At 32.9% G+C, this 11,461-nt stretch overlaps 1 protein-coding gene and 1 long non-coding RNA gene across 2 annotated transcripts; one reads left to right on the top strand and one right to left on the bottom strand.

Annotated features, from left to right (window-relative positions):
* Nucleotides 1-1,159: 1,159 nt before the first annotated feature.
* Nucleotides 1,160-1,948, bottom strand: LOC126721373 (serine/threonine-protein phosphatase 7 long form homolog). The gene has a single exon (XM_050424417.1). The coding sequence runs from the start codon at nt 1,946-1,948 to the stop codon at nt 1,160-1,162; it is 789 nt and encodes a 262-aa protein (XP_050280374.1).
* Nucleotides 1,949-8,381: 6,433 nt separating this feature from the next.
* On the top strand, nt 8,382-11,322 carry LOC126720583 (uncharacterized). The gene is made up of 3 exons (XR_007653514.1): nt 8,382-8,772; nt 8,852-8,983; nt 11,161-11,322. It is a non-coding gene; the product is annotated as an uncharacterized LOC126720583 (long non-coding RNA).
* The last annotated feature ends 139 nt before the right edge of the window (nt 11,323-11,461 follow it).

Here is an 11,461-nt window from a genome sequence, read left to right as displayed (position 1 = left end):
TGAAGTATCTGAATTTTAGTTGGTTGAATTGTTATTTGGATTATAATTTGTTTTGTTGATTGGTATTATTTTGCTTGGTTCTATTCATCAAAGGATCTGGTAGCAAACATCTAAATGCTTATGATTTTGTAACACTGTTGCCTTTTTGTTCATACTTAAAAGGCAACAGGGTGCCATTTGTTAGTGAGGCACAGCTTTGATATGGAGGATATGAACAGCTAGCAGTAAAAAAGAAAAAAGAAAAAAAAAAGTGCCCAACCCGAGACCCGAAAAATCGACCCAAGTACAGACCTGGTTTTTCGGGTCGGGTTGGGTTTCGGGTCACAGTTAACCCGACCCAATATCAGTCCTACATAGCACGGGTTAGCGACTAGTTAATAATAATCTTAACTATTAAGCTTCTTAACATAACACTACAGCAGTATCCTGCATTAATACAACTCCTTAATCAGGGATAAGAGCCTTGAATCACCATAGTCAATTCCTTACCTCTGTTTTGTTTTTTGTTTTGTTTTGTTTTTTGTTTTGTTTTTTTTTTTTTTTTTTGTCTATTGTTAATAGGTAATTTAGGGTGCAGGAGTAGAATTTAAAGGCAACATTCACCAATACAAAACTTGATGACAATCAGCACCATGATTCAAAATAATCTAACGAAGCATCAATACCAAGCATAGATCCTAAATAAACCAGAAGGCTTCAATAAAAGCGTAACCAACCTAGAAAAGAACCAATATTCTTAAATCAACTCAATCCTACAACAGTCCAAGATTTCAAACAAAAATAAAAAACGTAGTCATGCAATTGAGGGAAACGAAAATGAAAAACTCAAATTGAGGATGTCAATTAACCGAATACCTGCTCTGCTCGTAATGTAGCTAGCGACGTCTGGTACGCAGCGAGGATGTGTGTGGCATGCTCTGTGGTGATCTTTGGCCCGCTCCACCTAGCAAACATGGGGTTTTGACAAATGCTCGTTACTGAACTTTACATTTAACAAACTTTGCTTTATATTTCACATTCATATACTAAGCATTGATATGTTTCTTTGGTTTGTTAGTTTGACATGTTTTTAAGTATAACAAAGAGACAAATAAAATCTAATATACTATTACACATAAATAATTATTCCTAACAGACACTTAGCTTGAATAACTAGAACTCAATGAATGTACCTAATGGCAAAGGGCCCTGAGTGCACTGGTGGTAGAGGCGGCCTCGTAATAGGGCATATTCGTGGGAACCTTGAATAGGCCCATAGCTGCACCAACAAGAGTGCTCCTCCAATCTGCATCGTATCCTTCTTCGATGCACTACAAAGTTGCCAGTAGAGCCAGGGCAATGCTGCATTACCCCAGCTATACCGTCTCACATTGCTGATTGGGTTCAACAACGGCAGAGTAAATAGTAAGACCCGATCCGCCGACTTGTCCATGAACAACAAGGCCCCCATCCATACAAGTAGGTGGTAGCGGGCATGTTGTTGCACAACTTCGTCACTAGCGTCCGCGGTTGGGGAAGCGGCAAACTGTTCATCAAGCCAGTTGTATTTTATCCTCACCCCAGCAAGGGTAGACTTGTTTGAGTTCGGTATCATAGGCGGAGGTTCATGGCCCAACAAGTCTCGACACACTTTGCTCCATTTCAGGTTTGTCCTCCCAGTGACAGGCAACCCATCCACCGGAATCCCCAGCATCACCTCTATATCTTGCAAGGTGATACCCATTTCTCCATGGGGTAAATGGAACGTGTGCGTCTCCGGACGCCACCGCTCGACCAAGGTCGTGATCAAAGCATGGTCGACCTCCATATCAGGAACCTTGAATAACTCGGTCAAACCTGCTGCATCTATGTATTGCATGATACGTGGGTCTAGCCCACCTTGCAACAATACACATGTACGGTGTCGAACCTTTATGATGCCAGGCACCTCCTGCACATGGACGAGCATTGTGTTAGGTAGTGCACATAAGGTAATTATAAAATGGACATGTATTAATAATACAATTACATACCTCGTCGGCAGCACGCCTCCAAAGCGGAGTTGACTGATGATTCGGTTGCCGAATCAACTGGGTCTCATTGTCGGGTCCAGGCTACACTCTATCTAGTGCTTGCATATCTGACATGGCAGCAAATAGATTGTTAGCAATCATTTGACAAGTAAACCACAATTAATGTAAAATAAAAGCATGGACACAATAAGACATATTATGATCCCAACAAGATTGTCAACATCACTTCTTGCCCTCACTTAACATGCAACACAAAAGCGATCAAATTAAAGCTTAAATAAATAAAATAAGAACTTGCCATAATTTTACAGAAAAACACTTTTTCTTTTTCTATTATCTGTAATTGAAGTAAAAAAACAAACAAATGACTAATTAATGTGCTAGAAACTTGATTGACACCTAGATGTTCAACATCTACACAATATTTAAATGTGATAGTTCTTTTTGGTTTATAATGTCTTTGAGAGAGATTTTAACACGGAAAATATCAATTACAATTATTAGGAGCTGCATATTAGGTTTCCAATTAAATTTAACCATGCAACACACAATATGTGATCTTCCCCGAAGAAAATTTAAATTCAACTCTATGGCTTATGACCAATGCAGTGACATAGTAAATATAAATTGCAACAACTCAATGTTTAGGTTTTCTGTTCTCAGAACTGTTCAATCAACCTTGGTCTTTTCAACAAAGTAACACTCTCTACAAGGTCATCCTTGACAGCTCCCCATTTTATGTCTTATGCAATTGCCCGTTTACAATGGACCACTAAGATCCCTACAGCTACAGGTCATTTGGTGTCAAGTTCTAAACTTAATATCTAGAAACCTATACTAATTATTCTACATTTCTACTCACTAGATACGTAAGCATACCATGACTCAGTCAGCCCACTTCCCTGCTTGTTAGGTCTATTTTCAACATTTTAGGAGTTAATTCTACTCAATTTCCTGCTTGGTGAGTCATTTTCAACTTTTAGGAGTTAGTTCTAGATCCAGTTATATGGGTATGACTCTACCAAACTCGAAACTATACCCAGGTCCAGTATTAGCTATAAGCAATAGTCAGGATTCTACATTAGACCATAAGGCTTAAATTTCATCAAATAAAAACCAGGTACAACAAAATCCAATGAAGCATACAAGATGTATACCCTAAGTTTCTAGTACAAATTACAAATACTATGAGAACAGAAAGCTTTGGAGGTCTAGGCGCATTCAATAACATCCAATAATACAACAACCCTATTAATTGAAATTTAAGACTCTACATGGACAACTCTTGGCATTCAAAATATCCTTCTATTCCTCTCTCTCTCTCTCTCTCTCTCTCTCTCTCTCTCTCTCTCTCTCTCTCTCTCTCTCTCTCTCTCTCTCTCTCTCTCTCTCTCTCTCTCCATAAAAGGAACATAAAACAAGATAGTATAGAATTCCACCACACTAACGAAAGCGTGAAAATTGTTTGGTTTTGGCAATAAAGAAAGCATACTTGAAAGATTAATCTTAATTTCTGGGATAGCACACTGATGAATTCATACAAAAGCAATTCAATTAACATTAACAGAAACTAACAAAAAGGTACCAAACAAAAGTAAAGTCATTGAGACATCTTATCACCAAAGTGTCTTACTATTTTAGAAGAGATTTTCTCATTTGGTTCAAGATTCAAATGAATGATGGAAGATTTGAGAACCAGCATTTAACAAAAAGATATAAAAGTATATGATTCACAGTCAACATAAAACAAATGAAAAAACAAAGATAGATTGAAGTAACAGTCAACATATTATAACTCACACATTCAAGAGAATGAAAGAGAAAGATAGATTAATCCCCCTCTGATAATCATAAAACAAATGAAAAACATTGAAGATTAATAATCATAAAACAAAAGTTACAAACTTTGATGTGCATTTAGTCTCTATTTTCAATGTCAGTGCATAGATTAATATAAGAAACTTCACAAAATGGAAATCATGAAATTCATGTCATGGCTTGAACTCTAATGAAAGCAGCAATATATTCTCTATTTTCAATGTCAGTGCATACGCTCATACTGTTTTCAGCAAATACAAATTCCACAATAAATGATGAAAGGAAACGATATCAACATGAAGTTCAATGTCCACACCTATTGCAGAAATGGAAAATATTTATATAAACTATACTTTCGTATATTAATAAATAAATTTTATTAATAGAACAGGTTACTTCATGTTCATTTGTCTTATGATAAATAATGATAATTTATTAATAGAACAGATTATTTCATGTTCATGATGATAAGCACACCATAACCTAAAAGAATTATGTACAAAGCTAAGTGATTATGTGAAATCAAGAAGGGGATTGCTATTTGTAAGCACCCCAGGCACGAGACCAATCAACCAAAGTTCTAATTAACAATGATTCCAACCGAGTGTTTAATCAATTTGTATCTTCAAAAATACAGCTACTTTGCTCCTTCCACAGTAGCCATTTGTTTTGGCAATATGAAATAGAACTTTTTCAACAACCCATTTTCAAATAGTAAAAAATTTAACTAGCACACTTATTATCATCTTTCCTTCCCTACGCAAAACCTGAACGTGCGGCGTACCCATAAAACAAATGAAGAAAATTGAAGATTTTGGTAATGCAAGATCCCCCTTTGATAAACATCCATTTCCCATAAAACAAACGTAGCACAAAACAGTAAAACGGCAGAGCATCGTACCTGTAATCAACGGCGGCAGGTACGGTGAGGGTTCGAAAAGGGTACCGGCAACGACGATTGATCAAAAAGGGTGAGGGAGACTGATGAAGGGTGGGGGAGACTGAGGAAGCGTGATCGCAGAGAGCGAGGGAGAGTGTAGCGGGAGAGTGTAGAGGGAGAGTGATGGCAGAGAGCGAGGGAGAGTGAACAGGGAAAGAGTGAATAGGTGTTGTGAGACGTTGGTTTTGAAAAATGTAAAGCAAACTCGATTTTCTAATTACCGAGTTATGCGTTTATAAACAACCATTTTTTTATTGGAAAAGGCCACGTCTGCTTTGGCAGCGTGGCACAAGGCTGAAGCTAACTCGACTATAACACAACTGAGTTCTTCAATGAATCTCGACTTTCATACTATCGAGTTACAAAAGAGGGGCATTTTCCTAATTAGTTTATGAAATAGGCAGAATGCTACTTTTTTTGCCCAAAAAGGGCATTTGCCAATTTTTTTAGGATTATCCAGATTGTCCAAATAGAAATAAAATAAAGATAATTGTCCAAGAATGTATTATACTCCACCTTTACCCTACATCAAGTTTACCTTGTTATTCGTCATATGAAGACAACACCGAAGGCCAAAATGGGCTTTTATTCATTTCTCACAAATTTTCCAGCAAAATGCCCTCTTTCTGAAACTATTTAGAGAAATGCCCCTGTTTTGAAACTCGATTTTTTTTTTTAAATAGAGTTCCAAATATAAAACTCGATTTTTGGACAATCGAATTATAGCGAACGTGGACTTAGAATTTTTTTTCTCCCTAGAACTCGAGTTCATGGAACTCAAGTTTCTTGAATGGGTTCCAGAATTTATTTATTTATTTTTAATTTTCAGTTCTGTATAACTCGATTGTCCAAAAATCGAGTTTTAAATTGAAACTCAATTTTTAGAAAATTGAGTTTCAAAACAGGGACATTTTCCTAAATAGTTTTAGATATAGAGCATTTTGCTGAAAAGTTTTGATGAAAGGGACAAATGCCTATTTTGGCCTAGCACCGAAAATTCTGAGCCCAACAACAATTTTGGAGGGTATGAATCCTGTTAGTCGCAGTACTATTCCTTCTCACACAACCTTATTAAAACTTGAAAAAGTGGAAGGAGATCCATGATAACATAAAAATAAGACTTTTTTCGTGGAATAATTTTCCTCACTTCCTTTTAACAAGTCTATCGGTTGACAATTTTGTGATTGATTCAAAAGAAAAGTATAGGAAAACAATAATGTTAATATCACACACTAGGTTACAAATAGGACTCACTCAATATATTTAAGAGCCCAAAATGACAATTATATATATATATATAAGGGTATTTTTATATTTAAATATTAATTAAATTAAATATATTTAATTTTTAATATTATTAATAATGTATAAAACGTTTATTTGTCTTTACATTTGAGATGTAAATTTAATAATTAAGTTTTTAATGTGATAAATGAAATGAGATCTTTTACATTTTACTGTAATCTCATACGGTAGCAGTATATCTTGTTATGCTATAAAGATTAGTACACATATAACACAACATGCAAAAGAGAGAGACTTATTTTTGGGTTATGATGAAAAATGAAAATTATTTCATTATTCAGCTTATTTTTGCTACTATTCTTGGGCCTCAGTGCACTTTTTGGTACTATTCATGACCATGCTATACTATTTCAACTAACTTTTACCTTTATCTACAGTATTTTCAGTAATAATTTTTCAGTTTCAGCAAAATAAGCAGTATCCAAATACACGCTTAAAAAACTAATTGACTTAATAACAAAATTATCTTGCTTTTGTACCATACATGTTGGGAAAGCAAAGACTAGCTAATAAAGAAATATAATTGGTAAAAAGAGAGAAAAGCTAAATAAATAAAAATAAAGTATTGGTAAAATTGGATATGCGTTGAGTGGATGACAAAAATAAATAATAATAAAAATATTGTGATAACTTTGCGATGGTCGGTCGCCCCCCTCTACCCCTTTTTGTTCACAAAAAAAAAAAAAAAAAAAAAAAAAAAAAAAAAAAACTTTGCGATGGTCAAAAGGAAAAGAAGAAGATCAAGACGTGACGTAAATTAAAGCCCACTTAAAATGCAGTTGAAAAGAGAGCAGTTAACACCAATTTATGAGCAACTCAAAAAAAAAAAAAAAAGAGAGAGAGAGAAAATCAAGATAGAGAATAGCAAGGTAAGCATAGAGTTGGAGAGCAATTCTTAAATTGAGAGATGAAACAAGGAAGTTTTTGAGGTGGAGGATGGGAAAACTATATTTCTTTGGCATGACCTTTGGCATCTTGCTGGAGTATTTGTTCAAAGATATAGTTTTCGTGTCATTTATGATGCTGCAAGTAATATATATATATAAAACCGAAACTTTTAAAGCTCCCACAATTTTTCACGTCAGCACATCCAGCCCATGGCCCATCAACTATGTTGGTCGACAATACACCCAATCCAGCCTGTTGAAATCGGCCCAAAGGTAACTACTGAACAAATTTAATTAGAACTCTATAATACATATTTCTTTTTTGAATCCGAACTCTATAGCTATCAGGACTCTATAACTATTGTCTTATAAATAGTTGATTCTTATTAGTCTTTTTTTTTTTTTTTTTCATGGCTATTCAATTTCTAGGTTTATTCTTGTTGCTATTCTCTTCATTCTTTTCCTCCATTCGAATCAGGGTTAAAGGTATGGTATTTGTTTGCCTCTGTGATAATCTATGTACATCTAATTTCTAACTATTTTAGTGTTTTGTTTACATTTAAAGAAATCATGAAACTCAAATTTTAGTGTAGTTCTATAAGTTTTTACAGTGTCCTTTCAATTTGGATTTTTTTTTTTTTTTTTTTCGCGGCTGTTGAATTTCTAGGTTTATTCTTATTGCCTTTCTCTTCATTCTTTTCCTCCATTCGAATCAGGGTTAAAGGTATGGTATTCGTTTAGTTTGGATTTCCTAGCTTTTAGTTTAGCTTTTTTTCATAGCCTTTCTGAGATTTTTTACCCCAGCTTCATTGATTTCTGTTTTGTATTCTAGAGTTGATTAAATTGTAGTTTTAGTTTTGTTTCTCTTTGTATCTGTAATTGATTGAGTTTGGGTTTGGAACTCTATAGTTGAGTTTAGTACTGTGTTTTGATGATAATCAATTTGATTTATTTATTATTATTTGTGTGTGTGTGTGTGTGTGTGTGTGTGTGTGTGGAAACTGAGCTATGGGTTTGAATTTGTTTAGTGATAGTCTATGGTTGGTCTGCATTTATGCTTGCTTTCAATCAATTTGATGTTAGAATTATGACTTAGGATCTGATCTGCTTTTGTTTACTTCAAATTAATTTACTTCGAATTAGTTCACTTTGATGGAAAGAACTATTGAGGTTTTAAGATTAGGTTATGCTTGAAATAGCTGGTCTTCTTTCACTCTCAATGGAAAAAAAAAAATATATATATATATATATATATATCTAATACTATATATAATAGCAAAAGCCTTTAACGACGTGCTGACACGTTAGGAAAAATGCTTATCTAAAAAACTGACACGTATAGAGTTTAAACTTAAAAAAAAACTGGACGGTGCGTTTGGAGTGGTTCATCTTCAGACAGTAACCCGCTTATCAAAAAAAAAACCGCAAGCCCTTTGAAAACACTAGCCGCTTTTCCACAAAACAAAAGGAAAGAAAAAAAACAAAAACCCTAAAACCCAATCCGTATTTCCCAATCAAAATTCAGACTCACTCAGACTAGCGATATTTCGTTGCACCTTTAAACACACAAATAGGACTTGCATGTTTCAACCTATCAAACAGACGAAAAATAAAACTTCTGCAACAGTGAAAACCTCTGCGACGGTGGAAATCTCTGTTCGTTCTCTACAACAGACAATTTAGAAGCTAACCCATCTCTGCTCTTCAACAACAAACGATTCAGAAGGTAGACATTTTCCCCCTTTATTGTTTTTTCTATTCAGTTGCCGTTTCTAGGGTTTCCAGGAAAAAAAAAGGGGTGTAGTCGAAGGTAGGCATTTTTTCCCCATTTTTTCGTAATTTCTCATTTATTTTTGCAATTTCTTGAATCCTGTTTTGTTCGATTGTAGTATAAATAGACGAAAAGTAAAACCTCTGCAACTTGAAAACCTCTGCAACGGTGGAAACCTCTGTTCGTTCTCTGCAACAGACGATTTAGAAACTATCCCGTCTCTGCTCTTCAACAACAAACAATTCAGAAGGTAGACATTTTTCCCTCTTTTTTTGTTTTCTATTCATTTGCCGTTTCTAGGGTTTCTAGGGAAAAATGGGTATAGTCGAAGGTATGCATTTTTTCCTCCTTTTTCCCTAATTTCTCATTTATTTTTGAAATTTCTTGAATCCTGTTTTGTTCGATTGTAGTATTGATTAAATTTAGTTTTAGTTTGGCAGATTTCTGTTTAGATTGTATTTAAAAAAAAAAAAAAAAAAAAAAAAAAAAAAAAACTGAATGCTTGGAATACACAATCGTCTTTGTTGTTTTCCTTTTTTGATATTTAATTTTATTTTTATTTCTCTATTGAAATATATCTCTATTGATATTTATTTTCATTTTTTGATTTATTAGAAAGTAGGAACTGCTTTTATGTTTTGTTTACTTATTTATGTCTTTGTTGGTTTATTTTTGAGATATTTTACTTTGTAATCTTGAGGGTTGTATAACTGCTAATTACAATTTCAAGCCAGTTTTAATATTTAGTTTGTGGTCCCTTAGCATAAAGTGTTTCATGTACAGTAGCTGTTGATTTTTATAATTCGCAAAATTAATCATCTGTGAATGCACCCACCATTTGGTGTTAGTTTTCGTGTTTTTATTGAAAATTTAGCTTTGCAACTCAATGAACTGCTCAAATGTATTTTTAAATTGAGATCCATGGAGGAGTGTACCAACTGTAGGTTTCACAATAGTAACTTTTTGTAATACAGTTTCTAAAATTTTGAAACCTACCTAACTTTTAATGGTTGGTTATCTTTTAAACTTAATAATTAAATTATAATTTTTGGGTTTTTAGTTTTCTCTATTACCTGTTCTGTTATTTGTAAGGGGGGTTGAGAGTGTGGGATTTTGAATATTTGGTCAATGTTATTTTTTGTTTACTTTGAAGAGTTTGTTAATGACCATATTTATGAGACTGATTCTTTAAGTAACATGCATGGTTTATGTGAAGGTACAATTTACCTGCAGTTACATTCTTCATATCTATTTGGTTCTTTAATCTGTTTCTTCAACTGTTTTTTTAAATATATTATTATATTTAGGGATTCTAATCGTAGTATACTTTTGAAAAAAAAAAATTGTTATAATATTTATTTTTTAAAACCTTTTTGTATAATTGATACCTGCATTTGTAATTAGTGTTTTGCAGAAAACAGTCTTACACTTCTTTTGTTATAAAGACATTTTCTTTGTTGGTGTAAAAGCAAAGCTTTTTTGGTTGATGTGCTCATCCAAAAGTATGCATTTATAGACTTTCAATTACTATTATAAGTGTGACGAAAAATATTAAAATATAGCAAGATGCTAACTTCTGTTTTTGGCTTGACTTTTGTAATTCATTAGATTGATTAGAAAAGCTTTGAGGAATTAAAAAGCTTTTTTCGGTTTTTGAAGTGGGGCTTCAGTTTTATTTGTGTCTACATAATTTCACAATCATATAATTATGATACAATTTTGTTTCAGTTTTGATAAAGTAATTTAAATTGAAGTATTTCATTGAAGTTGGTATTGTCATTGTAATTCTATCATGTTCTATCACGACTGATAGTTTGTACCTGTTGGATGAACATTTTGTGGGTTTGGATGGTTGTTTATGACGTAATCCATAAGAATTACCGCATACTAGCTTCTTATCTTAGCATTAAAATTTGATTTTTGAATTTTAATTCAGATTTCAAGTTTCAAAGAATACATCTGAATTAATTCTATCTTTACACCAAATTTCATGATTTTAAACATATTTAGCACACTCACTTCTATTCTTGCCTTTGTATTTTTCTTCTTAGTATTTTATTTTACTATTGTTTCTCTTCTGATTTATTGTTTTGATTTACTGGAATGCTTACTATTATTTTTTTAAATTTTCCTTCTTGATGTTTATTTCAAAATTGTTGTATTAGACTTGGTATCTTTTATTTTTTGTATTGCTCAGGCTATTAGGTTCAGTTTATTGGTAGTGTTTTTAAATTTGTAATTGTTGTTGTTGTTAGCTTTACTTATTTTGTATAGTCATTTGTTTTAATTGTGTATGTCTCATTCTTAGTATTAATTACTTTATTTTTAATTATTTCAGTAAACTGATAGTTTTTTGCTGTTTAATACAAATAAACCTGCCATGTTTTGTGTTTTCAATGGCATTTACATTCTCACGTGCTATTGTAGGTTTATCATCTCTGTTTTGGATTTTAAGACCTTTTTTTTACTATTCAAGAAGAATTGCTGAATTAAATAAAGAGGTTAGTATTGCCAAATTTCCCCATTGTTACTTTTGTTTAGATTAGTATCTTTTTATCATTTGACTCTTAAAACAGATGCTAAGCCCAAATTCCCCTTTGTTGGTTTTATTTAGATTTGTATCTCTTTATAATTTGTTGATGCTTGATTAAAAAAAAAAATTTTGAACAAAAGTAGCTTTCAGAAGATTATTAAATATGTACTCTTTCACTTTTAAAATAGATGCTAA

This window comes from Quercus robur, chromosome 4, assembly GCF_932294415.1.
Source record: "Quercus robur chromosome 4, dhQueRobu3.1, whole genome shotgun sequence".
Classification (NCBI taxonomy): domain Eukaryota; kingdom Viridiplantae; phylum Streptophyta; class Magnoliopsida; order Fagales; family Fagaceae; genus Quercus; species Quercus robur.
The sequence above is the reverse complement of the archived record's forward strand: the minus strand, read 5'-3'. Positions and strand labels throughout refer to the sequence as shown.